The sequence below is a fragment of the Anoplolepis gracilipes genome, chromosome 12, assembly GCF_047496725.1.
Source record: "Anoplolepis gracilipes chromosome 12, ASM4749672v1, whole genome shotgun sequence".
Taxonomy (NCBI): Eukaryota; Metazoa; Arthropoda; class Insecta; order Hymenoptera; family Formicidae; genus Anoplolepis; species Anoplolepis gracilipes.
This window is the reverse complement of record NC_132981.1, coordinates 6,430,725-6,447,918: the sequence shown is the minus strand read 5'-3', so window position 1 is coordinate 6,447,918 and position 17,194 is coordinate 6,430,725. Positions and strand designations below refer to the sequence as shown.

At 33.0% G+C, this 17,194-nt stretch overlaps 1 protein-coding gene across 1 annotated transcript in view; it reads left to right on the top strand.

Annotated features, from left to right (window-relative positions):
• Positions 1-17,194, top strand: part of Invadolysin (leishmanolysin-like peptidase, invadolysin) — a 251,794-nt gene that overhangs the window by 3,952 nt on the left and 230,648 nt on the right. The window contains exon 2 of the mRNA XM_072903972.1: positions 37-395. Coding sequence (XP_072760073.1) covers positions 213-395 — 183 coding nt within the window. The 5' untranslated portion in view covers positions 37-212. The remainder of the gene's footprint in view (positions 1-36; positions 396-17,194) is intronic.

Here is a 17,194-nt window from a genome sequence, read left to right as displayed (position 1 = left end):
GGCGCATCGTATAAGAATCTTTCGATTTCTTCTCAGGTTTTTCACGACGAAGGGTTTATCCCAGCGACAGCATCATCGTCGTCGCCGTCGGAGTGCAGCCTCCGCCGCGACCGCCGCCGTCGTCGCGCTCGTGGTATCGAACGTGAGTCGCGCGGCGCTGCCTGCCGTCGCGTTAGCTATATAAATGCGCGGCGCCGGCGGACGCGCTCAGTATGTGTCATGCGTTGCGAGTGCGAACATCGTCCGTGATGGCGGCTAGAGTGCGGTTGAAGATTCGTCGCGGCATCGGCGTGTCACCGATTGCCGTTCTGCTTGCGGTGTGCGCTGTGTCGAGTCTTGTGAGTGGGATGTTCGAGCACCGGCACTGCGATCATCAGCAACCACGGGCGCACGAGGTAAGTGCATCCACGAGCATTGCGAAGGGCGATTCTAACCTCTCTCCGCTCTGTACTATGTCGACGATCGTCGACGTTTTTCTTTCTTCGCGTAAGTACATGTGTCAATACGACATTTCCATCTCGTCGTTTCTCGCTTGTCAGATTTATTATTAATATTCCGACGTCTGTCAATCGCGTTTCTCTTCTTCTTTATCGTTTCTCAACGAGTTTTTAATCTTGTCAAAGAAATTGTTTACTGAACGCGACGAGTCCAGTTACTATCATTCGCGGTGATAGTTGTATGAGAAAGCATGCGATCACTATGTAAATATGCGTGAGAGAAATGATATAAACATGTTCGCTTACATTCGAATACATTTACACGTGTCTCTCTATGGATTAATCGTGTTAATGTCAACTGAAACGTTTAGGTATATTTTCTCTATCATCTTTTATGAAATCTTGTAAAATTTCATATTTTGATATTAACAATAATCTAAATAAATAAATATATATAATAGTGTCTATGCAATGTTGTGTGTAGACTTGTCGACGATTTATCAATTGTCATAGTTACGAGTGTTTGAGAAGTGGCATCGCCTTGTGATATTAATATGCTTATAGTATTAAATTGCGTGTGTATGTTTGATTCTTATTTTTGCGATAGTTTCACCTTTTACTGTCAGAAGACTGATGAATGTTTTCATGCCCAGTAGGAGGAGGGAGAAACACGTGTTTTCGCGGCAGACACGTGCTGCTGTGGAATGTCTCGCCGTATGACCTCTAATAGTTTGCGCGTCACGTTTTAAGCGAACAATCGATCTTGTTAATGTTTACATTTATTTAGCACTTGAAATATATTTTACATAATCATTAAAATTCATGCATTACATTGATATTTTTTCTTTAATCTTTTCGCTTATTGCTTATTTTTGCGTTGCATTTGTGTGTGATAAAATATTCAAAACATATAACACGCGCATGAACGGGATATAAAGTTATCAATATGTAATATTGAAGGGACAATAAAAGCGCATAAAAATTTAATTTACGAACAATATACAAACATAAATTATTATTATAGATCATATTGCATCTCTTGTTACAGGTAAGGTAATTATAATAAATATATATTTTAAGAGAAATCAATGCATTTGCATATTGTGTCACTGATTTACGCACTTTTATATCAGTTGTTGTTTGTACCATCATTTCAAGACGAAATGGAATTACATTTAAATCAGATGTTGTAAGATGAAGAATAATTTAATTTCTTTAACAAGAAACATCTTTGTTATAATTTAATTTCTTTGGTTGTTTTGTACATTTTGAGACCCGTTAAAATTTTTCACTGATATAATTATCGCTTGTTTTATTCAAACTTTTTTATTTGCCATACTCTTTAGATGAGACTACAGTGCAATGATACAGTACGAATTTTATTGACACTTGATGCTCGATGAATAATGTAACAATTGTGTCACGATGAATATTAACTAGGCAATATTAATAGCATAGTTGTGTAAATATTAATTGTTATCCAAGTAAATATTAATAACATAATTGTAAATATTAATTGTCATCCAATATGCTAAATGTCTTAATTTTTGAATCATCGCATTTTCTAACATTATAACATTTTACTGCTACTGAATAAAATTATCAAGGCAGTAATAGCTTTTATATTACAAATGTTTAAAAATGAAAAATTTTCCGTCTTCTATCATCTAATTTAGTTGTAAAATTGGATCTTCTAATCAATTTTTAAAAATATTTTAATTGGAGTTTAATTAGAAGCGTTATATAATAATAATTTTAAATAATATTGAAAAAAATTTCTTATCAAACTTTGGTTAACGAAATAATAATTCCGTAATTTTGATTAAAAATTCTAAAGAAAGAAAAAAAAATAAGATAATGAAGAGTTTGTAATATCGTTTATTAGAAACTGTAGTTTGTGGAAATTTTAATTTTATTCTTTTTAAGAGTAAGCTATTTTTTTACATGACAACACAATCGACAGATACGGGACAAGTTTTGAAATCGTCGGTGAATAGACAAGCCGTCATTTCCATTTTGATCTTTTTTGTTTACAAAAAAATAGAATCAATTTGTAGGATTAGAACGGCTAGTGTGCAGATGATTCTCTATTCGTCCAACGAAGTAACTTGATTGACTTTTCACTCGGTTTGGCAATTTCCGTTCACAGATATTGATACAGCTAAAAATGTTTTTAGAAATACAAGCGTGACAGGTTTCTTAATTTCAATTCGTGATAAAGTTGAGATAGATTTTCTCTCACAAAAACAGATTTTTTTTAAATTGTCGGACATCAAGCGTTTTGAAGCTGAGATTTTATATTTATTGTTAGTGTGATATATTTTACATTAAACATTTTACATACGTTAATTACTTTTTTTTATCCATAACATAAAAATAATTTTACATATTATTTTAAAATACAAATCAGAGTTAAAAACGTATTTTTTCGGATTAGTTCTTACACTTCAACTGTAAAAAATAGTTATATTTATATATATGTACAATTAGGTAAAAAAAAAAAAAACAAGAATATTCCGATAACTTAATATTGTCACCGGTAACTTATTGTTAGTGTTTCAGCGCTCTGACATTTTTGTTGTTAACATGTAACTATATAAGCATTTAGGTATTATTCAAATAAAAAAATTTTTAACAATTAATTTGTTGATTGGAAGAAAAATAAACAGAAAAACGAAATAACTTATCATACATGTTATACTATTGTTATTAATTTTCAACTCTTCATAAGAGTACATTAAATAAATAATTGCGATAAATCAACTTGTTTCCCGTGCTAAAAATTGGTCTTTTTAACAGGAGATGAATTGCTGTATCTAGTCGAATCATATGGTAGCATTTTTTACGTAGATATATTCGCTTTAAGGACTATTTCAAGGAGCATTTGAATGCCAATATAAAAGTTTACGGTCGACGTAGCGCTCGCACCACTCTCGCATGCTTGCCACCTTATGACATCTCGCACCAGCGTTCGCAAAACTTTCCTATTCAACGATCTCGCCGTCACGTACCGACTTCGCATTCTTTTAAAAATATAATTCACATATTGATACGGTCCTTTTATTCCATAAAGAACCTGATAAAGAAGGTGCGGTTGAGTTATGTATTCATCCATTTGGCGACCAGCCAGCTGTTTATCGCTTACCCTTTCTTTTTCGCCAATCTAATAATACGCGAAAGTCGGCACATATCTTAGTGCAAATCGATATTATATGCAATGTGAATTTATGTTTCGGTAAATCTTTTGCTGCAGGAAAATATAGCTTTCACATCCTTTTCTCTCTGCGTAAATTACATGATTTATGACATAAATCAATATATACAAGTTTTTATACCGCAACTTTAATTACACGACGAAAATTAATCACTTGGGATTAAAACGAATCAGGGCATACGCGATCGTCGTGTCACGATTTAGATCTGTTTCTGGTGATAAAATTACAGTCGTAATATCTATAAAAGAGATAATTACGCGCGTAATATCTCCTAATCCATTTTCATCGCGAGAAGTGTCGAGTTCTCATTACGATTATCCTCGTAATTTTCTCCAGTAGCAAGAAGAACGTGCGGCGCGCAAGTGTCAAGTTTTCATTACGATTATCGGAAGTACTTCGTGCTCTCCTGCAGTCGTGGCGAGAATAAAAGTAAAACGTAGGTCGCACGATTCCGTAAGAAAAACTTTCCTACGAGCGCTTCAATGAAAGTGTACGGGAATGGAATTTTGCCGGCGCACACATATACGTTCGCGTTCGTAGCTCGATATTTTTCTCCAGCACTGATTTATTTACGAGGCGGTCGGCTGAAATCTCGTGTGCAGGAAGGTTATTAAGAAACTCGATTCCCATCAAAGTTTATGGGCTTCGTGAGACGTGCTGTGATATACGCGCGACAGCGCGAGAGATTCAAGAGAGAGGACATCGTGGAAATCGGACACGCGAGCTTTATGTTTATATTATTGAATTTTTTTCGATGATCTTTCGATTCGGATCAATCGATCGAAAGTATTAAGATAATCACGTATACCGTGGATTGTCAACATTGATACATTTTTATCCGGCCAATCGATATTTATATGCATATCTCGTTCAAAGAAATTCTATTTCACAAATACATGTTTCCTACAATGAAATACATACTCAACGAAATTCTCAATGCGATTGGATTTAGAGATAGAGATGTAATTGTACAGATAAAAATGTATATTTAATTTTGATCGTAAAAAACTGAACAATTTTAATGCACGTGGAAATATTTGTAGAAATTAACTTTTATTACTTAAATGAGGCCTTGCTAAGTTTCATTTAATAATTCTGTCTTGAAGAATACCGTTGACATTGTTTATAAACTTACTTTTTAAATGTTTCTTCGAAAAAGATATTTTGTATAATGTCATATTACAAAAATTTTGTTAGAAACTATTAAATGTTACTATTTTACGCAACATTAAAATTAGTTACAATACATTAAAAATTATTTTTTTAATTTCAATTACACATGTTATATATATTATGTATGAAATGTATATAAATTCTAGATAATTATTTTTGTGAAACTTGACTTTTTTGACATTGATAAACCTGATGCGTTGGTTTAGTTTTAAATGTTGTACATATTATATACGAAATGTATATAAATTCTAGATAATTACTTTTGTGAAACTTGACTTTCTTGACATTGATAAATCTGATGCGTTAGTTTAGTTTTGAAATGATAATGAATTTGATACGTTGTAAGATTTAAATAACAAAATGTATTGAGCATAAATTTTACGCAATTCTAAACTTTAATATTGCAATCTTTTGAAAGTGAGTAATTACGTTGCAAAATCTTATGCTAAATGTGATAAATTGTCAAGAATATTGAGGATCTTGTTATTAAATATGATGATAATATACATGTATATGTATATATATGATTTAAATTAATATTTTGTATTAATAATATAATTTTGGATAATTAATAAAAAAATGTATGAATATTAATTAAAGAAATTAGATCGTCTAAGATGTTGAACGTATAGATATCTAGGTGAAACGCTCGTATATCCACTTGTCTATAATAAATTAATTGTGCATATATATATATATATATATATATATATACATACTATAAAGATGATAAATTATGTATAATATTTGTCCTATTATTTATTAACGATTATGTATTTATTTGTGCTTCAAAATATTTGAATAATTGCAATATTTCTTCATAAAATATAATATTAGTATACAATATTTATATATAATATTATTGCATAAAAATATAGTGAGTGATTTATATATATATATATATATATATATATATATATGTATATATATTCTAATAATTTTTACACATAAAACTTACTAGAAATTAAAAGTGATTGCGGAATAACACGAAATCTCATTTAGAGTAGATAGAACTATCGAAATACCAACGTTTTTTAGTACTTATACGTCTGGCGTATCGAGCGATCTAATTTGTTTAATAGAATAAAAAGTCAGAACTATTTATATAACCGATCAAGAATTCTAGAACAGTTAAAACTAAAGCTAATAAATGAAGAACTATCATTATTTAATGAGTTTCGAAGTGAGACATCAGCTTCACGCACTATAATAAGAGCATATAAAGTTACATATAAAATATCACATTATATATAAAAGATCGTGTGTTTAATAAAAACACAACATTGAGTACACAAAGTTTGCTGTGAAAAGGATGTATATTAATAAAATTTAAATTTTACGAACTTTTTTTTATATTATATATGTTTTACATTATAGTTTTGCAGTCTAGTCATATCTACCAATTAATTAGAATTTTTGCGAATGTATGTAGAATTGCATGCCTACAAATGGTCGATTAAATGCGGATGTTGATAAATAAAAATATTATTACGTAAGCCGTGTTATATTCAATTGGAAATAATATTCGTAATCAAAGTCACAACTAAAAAAATATCTCATAATCTCGCGAGCTTGTCGAACTGTGAGAAGTAAAACATGGCAAAATAAAGACGTGCACATGCGCATACGTATACATATGCACACATAAACATATCTGAATTTAAAATACAAACATGGTGCTAATAAAATAAATTAATTCAATTTTATTAAATATATGTGATTTTTTTAAACAACGCGTTTAATGTTAGCTAAAATGTATTTCAATATACAAAACACGCGCAGAGCATATTTATTAACAAAATTTAACATACACTTTTCAAAATGTAATATCTAATAATAAATAATAATAAATTAAATATCAGTTTTTCTCTTATTTTTTATGTTATATTTCAATATTGCAACATATATATATATATATATATATATATATATATATATATATTTATAGGAGTTAAAATTAAATATAAATTAGAATTTTCAACAGGCATAAATTTTGCTCAAAATTTTTAATAATAATTTATAAATTATTAATTAAAACAACAACATAATTATTGATCACATGAATATAAAAACTTTTTGCAATTTATATTAAAGTTTTATTTATTTAAACTATGTAATGGATTATAATATATTGAAGTAAGGAGTATAGATTGAGATTTTTTGCAAACGCAGATCGAGAAGAATTTTAAAACTCAAGGCACGTGTGATTATGTCGCATTTTATTTCGAGTGAATATAAAAATAGCGCGCTTCGAAACATTCGCGCGACTCACTTCAATGTACCCGTATTAACTGTTAATCAGGTCGGGCACACAGCACTTCTCATTAGTAGCTTCTGATTACGCGGGCTACTTAAATCAGTGTGCAACAAAGCTTTCTAAATTGTTGTTTGAATATTGTATCACTTTTGCGAGCGGTGGTGTCAGGGAGGATTTAGTAACAAACGTATCGCGCCAACATCGTGCCATATATAACCAAGGCCATGCATTATATCCGATGTGGTGTGTTATAGTAACGGGGGCGCGTTGAACGTGCAAATTAAATTTCGTCTCTATATCGTTTGTAATATAACGGTGATCTGTGCTAACGCCGCAGCTTCCATCACTCCCCCCAACCTCCACCCTTATCAATAGATAATGTTTATTACCCGCATAGCGCGTCAGCTGTATGTCGCTCTCGATATGCGCTACGTTCTTGTCGTCACTCTAATCATTTCATCAAAATATTCCTGGCGCGTGACGTATTCGTTCGACAAATCTGTTCACATTATCGGTATTTATTGTCACTATCAGCGGTGGCATGGTATTGCGTTGCGGGGAAATTTTGCACGACGAAATATCTTTTGCACAAATATGTTTCATATATTAATGAAGATTTCTGTAACACATCGAAATTATGCTGTATAATAGAAGTGTGTATCATTTGTGGAATATGTTTTTTTCTTTTTACGTGGCAAATTATTTTGCTTTAATTTAAACTAGCTTTCTTTTGAAATTATTCTGCATATGTATATAACACGGATGTAATTTTTACGACATATTTTATACGACGTAATTTTATATAGATAATGAATATAATAATAGTAATAATAATAATAATACTGAGACACTTTAGCTATATATTGTTTAGCAGTTAATGAACCAATATAATAATTAATAATACTGGCATTTAGCTATATATTGTTTAGTAATTAATGATACAATCGTAACGAGCAAGTTAAACGTAATAACGTTTACATTCCATTATGTCATAAATTAAATATGCTAGAATTCTGATGTTTTGATTCATAATTTGATAAAGATGTCTCTCTCTGTATGTCTGAAGCAAAGTACCATGATAGTAAATGGTCGGTAGGTAACCCGGACTGTTAACGAATGTTGAAATAAATCCAATTTTAAACTCGACAGTTAGAATCATGATTGAATGAACGTAAATAACTTCAATGAAACGTTCCCCGATTAATGAATCGAACTTGCAATCAAGTCGAATTTGTTTAATCTAGAGTGACTCCGTACTGAGATTTAACTCTTTGTGTTTGCATAGAATATTGATCTCGAATAATCTCTGATAAGTGGAGCGATTACGTAATTGTGAAAGATAAATAAATTTTTTATATAACTAATATATAATTTTTTTCCTAATTCTTAAAGCTTATTACTTTCCTAATTTACTTGCAAATATTTTCAACATTTTACGCGATGGAAGACGTCAAAGGATAAATTTATTGAAAAGTACATTATTAAAACCGATTTCCGGGAACTTTGATATTCATCTTATACAGCGAAAGTGGAATGTTATTCCATACACGTCTTGATGGTTATCAGCATCAAACCTGTGTACGAACAAAAGCAAATTAAAACGCTTCGAGAGTCGCTTTTCACGTTCGCTGTTGCTGGGAAATGCAAACTTTCTCTCGGCAGCCTGAGAATTTAATAAAACGAATCGCTCACTCGGGAATAGTATATAACGGTGTAACCTTAACCTCGATCAAAATAGTGGGACGTGAAATTGGCGGAGTCGCGCGTCACCGGAGCCGGATTACGTACTGCCTTTGCGGCCGCTTTGAAAGTTTCGGGGCATCGCACGCTTCGAATGAAAATGGATGACCGGCCGCTTCGTGCGACGCGACATGCTCTTTTTTTTTTTTTTTTTTTTTTTTTTTTTTTCTCCTCTTTCCTACCGTTGCTGCGCTTGTTCTCGTCCTTTTACGTCCCATTTTTCCGCCCGTTTTTTGCCCGACCAACTTTTGCGCCTCTAGGGACCACGCAAATTGCATAGCCATGCATATTCGGAACTTTCTGCCGGCGCGGCACCTTCGGCTCGTCCTTTCGTTAATAAAGAACGACCCGTTTGGGACGTCGATTCGATGGTAAAAACTGCCGCGTAATTTCCCGCATAGGCATATCAGAATCCGTTACGGCTTGTCTGTATATTCAGGTAAAAAGAGATATGATTGATGCTTACGATGCGATTTACCCGTTAGATAACATTTTATGTGAGCTACAATAATGTGGCGCGAGCTTGTCGATAGAACAATTGATTTTCTGGTAAAACCGATTTAGTACAAATCTAATATGCGTTCCACCCTTAACTACTCTAAACACACGCATGCTTTGTCACGCGATAATAGAATATTCTATGCGTTCCAATTACCTTCTATTTCTTTTCTTTCCAACATGGAGAAAGAGAATTTATCTATTGGAATTTCAGAAATATCTTACGATTGGACGTCAGCCTTAAAAGAAAATTTTATGTTGAGAAAAATATTCTCTTCGTACGGTTTTAGTAAAATAAGAAATTGTTAGATTCGTAGTATTTCTTGAATTCCTGTATCTTGCCTTATAACGTTTGGTAGAACGTCTTGAATTCTTCTCATATCTGATTTTATTTGACAGTTTAGAACCAATCTCCAAGATTGCTTATGTGTTTGATTTTTTGTATTATTTATCATGTTTACAATTATTCGATTTGCATGCTGAAACAATCTTTACTATGTTATTATAGAAACTTTATTGGCATAAATCCCGCAGTCAGACCGCGGAAATGTGGACGGATGTTCGGGGCCGTCTGTCCACTAGGGTCGTAGTTTTCGCAGGAAACGTTCTGGATTAATCACGGCGGATTGTTTGAACAGACAATGGCAGTCACGGTAAACTCGAGGCGACGGTGAATAGGGTTCAAAGCGGCAGGGTACGAAACATTTCGGGAACATCGCCGTTGCGCTAATTAGTGGACCATCCGCAGATGAGCTTAATATTCCATTTCCGCAAAGAGACTGCCGCGCTTTGCATTTTCTGCTGCGCAGGATATCGCGTTGCCTTTCTTCGCCGAGAGTTCGCCGGTCCATTGTTGAATCTGCTCGCTTTTTCAACAACGCGGTCTTGATTGCGAAAAATTACACCATTCTTGTAAACTTTGGCGACAGACTATGACGGAATAATATTTCACGTATTTCATAGCGCGACGTCAAAAAATGAGAGATTTGTGAACCGCGCTTGGTGTTTTCGAATGCAACCGGATAAGAATGTAAATATTTCTTCTTCCAAACATTTGAAGAATGCAATATTTATTTCTATAATTTAAATAAAATTCCAACGAAATAAAGTTAAGAGTTGCAATCAAGAATTATAAATATTTTTTTAGTACTTTTCTAAAAACGACAAATTTATTATGCTTGAAGAAAAAAATAATTAAATTATAAATAAATTTTTATTTATTTTTATAAAGCATGTGAATTATTTTTTGATATTTTTATTTTTAATTAAGTTTTATGATTGACACTCAACTCGCGGAAATTGAATTTATTATGCATTCCACGTACAATTGCGATTCTCGCTTCCATTATTTCTATCATCCGTCATCTTGCCCTGTAAAATAGTAATCTCTTGGATTTGCGTTCTTTGAACATTTGCGTGTCGACATCTCCGCGATACACAATTTCTTGGCACTGAATCAAATCTAAACCCTTAGACAACGTCACGCTCTTTCTCACAAGTGTTGTAATTCTGGCGCTCTTGACGAAGTTTGCAAACGAGGGGGTTGTTGAGGATGGCCGCGTTGAAGGAAGAGAAACGGACAGAAAAGAGTACGTAGAGATTTTTCGCGAATGAAACGCGGAAGATTTCCGATGGTAGATCCAGCACGTCCAACGAGAATCCGGAGCGAAGTGGCCTTAGAAGTAAACCAATCTGGTCGGAGCTTTACGTCGCTTTCGTTCTTCGGTAAAAGTTCCTTTTTCATACGGATGGTTTCGTGTATGCGAGGACGCCAATGTACGCGAATAGTATTCGTTGATGGTCGAAGGTAGAATGAATGAAAAGAGGCAAGTTAAGTTACGCCCATCGATCGCCCAATTCGCACGTGTATATACGCGCTATCTCGTATACGAAAAGCCCTGACAGAACAAAACAGGATTTCTTCCTTCTTGCTAATTGTGACATAAATCAGTGTTCGAGAAGACGTATGTACCTTTTTGTTGCTCTGCAATTGGAGATTTTTTCGAATTGGTAGCCGGCCAAGTAGACATATTAAGTTCGGAAGAATGTTATTTTTTTCTCATAGTATTTCTATAAATTATTGATATTAACGTCGATTAATATTATTTATTGTTTAACTACTTTTAACTAGTTCTTGTTTTCTTGTCATTTTTTATGTCAGATGTTTTTTTTCAATCTAAGTAAATATATATTTACATTTAGTATTTAGTATTTTACATTTTTTGAATACATTGTTTAACGATGAATATTTCAATTGTGCGTCAATAATTCTGTATAAAAGATCAACTGATCAAAAATATTAGATGTCCTTTAATTAAACATGAATTATCATGTTGCTAGCGAATTGCCAGATGATTTTGCAATATCAGATAGACGTTTATTAGAGAATTAAATCTCGAATTGCCTCATTTGGCTTAAACGTATCAATATTTATGATGAACAAATGGCTCGACGGTTAGGGGAAAGCAAATGTTTGTACGATAGAGCGGATTTGACGGATTAGCGCGAGATGAAAATAATGATCAGCTTTCATCACGATGCCACTGCCTTATTAATTTGGCTAATAATGAATGATTGATTCAGAATGAAATCGAATGAACAGCGATGACATTATATATGCGGTTGTGTTCTCTTTTTAACGTCAATATTTTCCGTAATCGTACCGCGTGTGTGCCACGAAAACTTAGATTAAACTATTAATTATTCAGTCGTTTGACGTTTACGAACGGCGACGTTTAGTATAAATTCTATAAATGCGACTAAATTATACGGTTACATTTTCGATGAAATTGCTCATTTGGTTTACTAGTGACTGTTTGGCAGAAAATAAATTACATCTCGTGTATGTATATATATGTGTGTGTTTACAATTGTGTTATTTTAATTTACTTATTTCACTCCGTGAACATCAACATTCATTAATATTGTGCACTGAAATATAAAGAACTGTAGATCTTTTACACAGTCCACAATAGAAGTAATAATATTAATGAATCATATTACCGACGGCTAAATTACCTAACTAAAAGGGTCTTAATTTTTTTTGCATAATGAAATACACAGGTTTTGCGACATTTATCCAAAAGTTTCTTTGACACGGATATGTTCATTAAAAAAATTTTGAAAGTTTTGAACGCGTCCGGTGTTACTCATGCATATAAATTAAATTTAAATTTCTCTTAGTTTACATATTGGTAGCGCTATTGAGGCATTTTATGATATAAAATACGAAATATACTTTTAAGAAATTTCTATTATACATTTACTCAACATAGCTTAACATAATATTTATTAGAGCTTATCTATAGTCGAAAGCGCAAAATTTGTTGAGCATCATAATGTGCAGATAGTTGTCCGTAGGGTTACAGCCAGAAAATTGACGAAATTATGAACAAATCACAATAGTGTCCATTGTATATGTGTAATTGCGTTGAAAATTATACTTGAGTAATTTCACAGTTTCGAAAAAAAAAAAAAAAAAAAAAGAAACGAAAGACTATAATCTTAAACGATAAATAGTGCAATAAAATATAATGCAATAAAGTTCATATTAAACAAATTGAATTATGATATTTGAAAGAGAGAGAGTTCCTGATCACGATTGTATTAGCTATGCCATCAACTGTAGGGTAAATCATGCCAGAAGCTTATTGTGTTCCATTGGAATCCACTGGCGAATGACAAGTAGTGAGATTAGAACACAACTGTGTCGATTCGATGAGATTCATTCGCTCGAGATGCGTTTCACGGCACGTCCTCTCGGACGAGGTCGGAGGGCAATCTCTGATATCTACGAAGGACTGCCGGAGAGGGACACGTCGCTTGATTTTACAACTCGAGAAGTTGTCCGCGAAACTTTCCGCTGAAGAGTTCGGAGTTTACCACTTCTTGTGCAAATAACGTTTCGTACGCTAAACTTATTCCGCGAGCTAGGACGCCGTCCGCTTGCGCGTGCGGGTGAAAGTTTGCGTTTTCTAGCGTCTATTCTCTTTTGAGATAAGGCATTTCCACAGATATACGCACCCGATGCTACATATATTGCGTGACACAATGAGCGAATTTAAAGAAATAATTGCGCGTTTCTCTCTTATAGAAGTTACAGAAAATCATGTTTATTTAGCATTAAATATAATTTTATATATTTTGTCTATACTTTATTTCAAATATGATTTATTTTGAATTATTTAAGAATGATATTTTATAATTTATTAGAAGAACGCATGGAGATCAATGTAAAATTCAACATTATAAAACTTAAATGTACAGCCAATTTTCAGCTTATGTGATAATGAACGCGATTTTCAGTTTAAATTATGTCTGACAAATTAAAATTAGATACAATTTTTAATGTAATTACTTTATAATATTATTAAGAATATATTATTTAATTATTTATTATATATTAACAATATATTATTTATTATTAAAAAACTAATTACAACCGTGCCGCGTTAAAATCCCTTTCCAAATACATAGGACGAATTAAATTCTCTCTCTTTCTCTCTCTCTCTCTCTCTCTCTCTCTCTCTTTCTTTCTTTCTTTCTTTCTCTCGACTTCTTTTTTGTTATAATAGCTTTGAGGAATATCGTTTTTCTTTTTCTTTACAAGTTTAATTAGAAATGCGTGATAAAAAATATTTCATAAAGCTTATCGCAAATCCATTTCTCGCGTCACTTATAGCGGCATTGAATAATTGCCTTAGATTCTGCATAAATACAAACGCGACATTGCGTCAGGCATATTAACTCGTAAGCACGAACGGCAATTACACAGGAGCCGTATGGCTTCTATATAAAAACTGTTTCTCTCGCAACAACGCCGACAGTGTTGGTGATTCCTTTAAATACCGCGTTTCTGTAACGAACGTGAGTTGTTCTAATTACAACCGCAAAGTATACCGCGCAAACAAAAGTGCTCCTCTTGTGTCGCTTTTTCCTAGCCGCCTCGTTATTACTAAATGCATTCACAATGCGGCATTAATTAAAAGGTTAGTTTCTGCAACTTGTATCCTGCTGTATGCACGTTGAAACTTTTCCAATTAAAATTTTAAAGTAGTCATAAGAATTTGGCGATGAACGCAAGATTCTCTTTAATTAAATCGAAGCCAGATGAATATTTTTCATAATGTGAAAAACTTAATGCGCTTAAATCGAAAGTGCTAAACAAGGGAATTGATATAAATCATGGATCGTTAACATAAATATTCATATATCATTCAGATAATAGGAGAGAAGACATGCATGAATTATAATATCAAATATTGATTATTCTCTACAGAGTCTGTATTTTGAAACGCAATTATTTGGTTCGCAACATCCGGCTCGATTGATTTGATTTCTATTATGTATTATCTTATTATCGAAACTGAATAGGGGCGTCAAAGTGAACTAATCTTTAATTGCTCGCATGAATCAAATAAATATTAAACAGTAAAGATTTTCATTAATTAAATTTATCTTGATATGATTTATGCTTTTTATTGTTATATAAATTGTTTCATACGTCATTTAGTTGCAATTAAATTACAAATTGTTAGTGAATCTCTTTTAGTTCTATGATATAACGAAATTTTTTTATTTGCAAGACAGATCGTGGATATAAATTAATACAGTATAGCAATTGTTAGTGTGTTAAATTTATGACTTTAAATACCTTACCAAGGCTTTGCATGACTATAAAATAGATTGTTGACTGTGCCACAAAACGATTGAAATTTTTTACGATATATAAATATTGTTCTTAGAAATACTACGATGCCTAGTTTTAACTTTTTTATTTTTAGAATTTTAATTATGCTATATTGGAGTTATTGCATGAAAATATTCATGATATGTGGAAATTTTAAGAATATCTTTAAAATGTATTGTTGACGATTGGAACAAAATTAAATAATATATGTTATCAAATTCTTATGTAAATTATCAATTTTTTTCTAATATAATAATGTTCTTATTTGAAACACAAAATAACATTATATGTAATTACAATGCAAATAACTGACATGTAAGTATAGTGCTCATGGAACGAATGATAAGGTAATGGGAGCAAGAAAAATGTACGATCAACTTGGTTATAAATCACACTGCATTTTCGCAACTATAACTTATGGTCGCCACGAATGCACAGCTGGTTACTTTCTGAAGGTACCTGTACAAGTGCAAGTAGAAAAATACTGATATTGCGTGCATTTCCGTGACCGTCTTCCTATCATAAAATTTAAACTGTTTCGTGTCAATAAAAATTCTGCGGGTTACATTAAACGACATGTACTTTAATAAACTCACATTTTCTACATCTGTGAAGTTTATCGAACTTTTCAATGTATCTCGATTCGAGCTTTTAAATGTTTCAGAATATCGAGATTGCTTATAAATTTTTATTTATTACGTTTTAAAATAAACATTTATTAATTATTTAATATACAAGAGCTCTTATAAAGAGAAAATATGTACACGATATATATACATTATATGTAAAATTTGTGTTTATATAATTCTACTCTAATTATGACAATTTTGTTTAAATGTCAAAAGTTCGAGAATAACTTTGCGCGGTAACAAACATACTTATGTGCTACATTTAAAAAATCATATGATAGGATATTTTTGCATACACGGTGCATTCGGCGAAATTCTATATAAAACATAAGTTTAACATGTATCGATCGCTCATGCGTTATCAGTCTAGTCTTATCCGTGTATAAGTGACGCATACACGTCGACAAGCATGATTTGTCCCGAGGAAGCGACTGGGCTCATCAGTTAGCGGGTAATACAATGCACATGTATGCAAGGCAGCCGGCGTATGCGGTATACACACAATGCATGCAGGTGCCGCGTATGCGCGTCTTAACAACGACTTAGAGCCACGCTAAATGATAGCCGAATCTTGATACGTCTCAAAGGACGTACACCCGGTATCCCCGCGCCATCCGTCTCGGGGCGCAACAACCAGCTCACCAGCCGTTTGCTGTGATCTAGGTGAGTCTCTATCTCAGAATGCACGGGGATGATGCTAGCGGAATGATGTAGTATGCTGTGATATACACATACATACACACACAGAGCACATAACACACAAGTAACGATCGACGGCACGTAACCGGCGCGAATTTGAGATCCTGAATTCGAATCGACTGGTTGGTTCCCTTGGTTGGCCGCTTGTTCGTCTAATCAGATCGGGTTTGTAGGCGGGGCACGAACCGAGAGACCTCCACAGGCTCGAAAATCGAGGGTGCACAGAGTATACATACACACACACACACATATATATATATATCCAGCGAGATCTAGGCTACACCATCGGAACAAAAGCTCGCTTGTAGCTATCACGGATGTGGATTGACTAGAAGTTGCTCTTTTTTCGGTGGACGTTGGATGGGATTTTCGCGTACGGGAAGCGTCAAAATAAGTTCCGATCGGATTCACGACATAGTCAACTCGCCATGTAATATCGATCTGCCCGGAAGCAAGAGCCGCAAGCTGTATGACGAGCTTTACATATTTATTGAGAAATACTTGCGTAAAGAATGTTCCATTCGCTCTGTTTGGACATCCGCAAAATATCACCACGCTGAAAATATCGCGATCTGATTTTTTTTTATTCTTGACTTTGAGTTATTTAATATAAATTATGATACGCGAAACATTACGTGTATCGAAAACCACATATACATTAATAATAGATTCGTATTTCGAAATTTTGTAATACTAAATTAGAGAGTTCGAACGAGAGGAATAAGTATATCGCGAACATATACCTTATAATGAATTCTAAACTTACAATTAGAGTTTTATTGCGGAAGTTGTTACATAGCGAGGACACACGAGTGCGCTTAATCAGTATTCTTCTATTAAGGAAAATTAAAAACAGG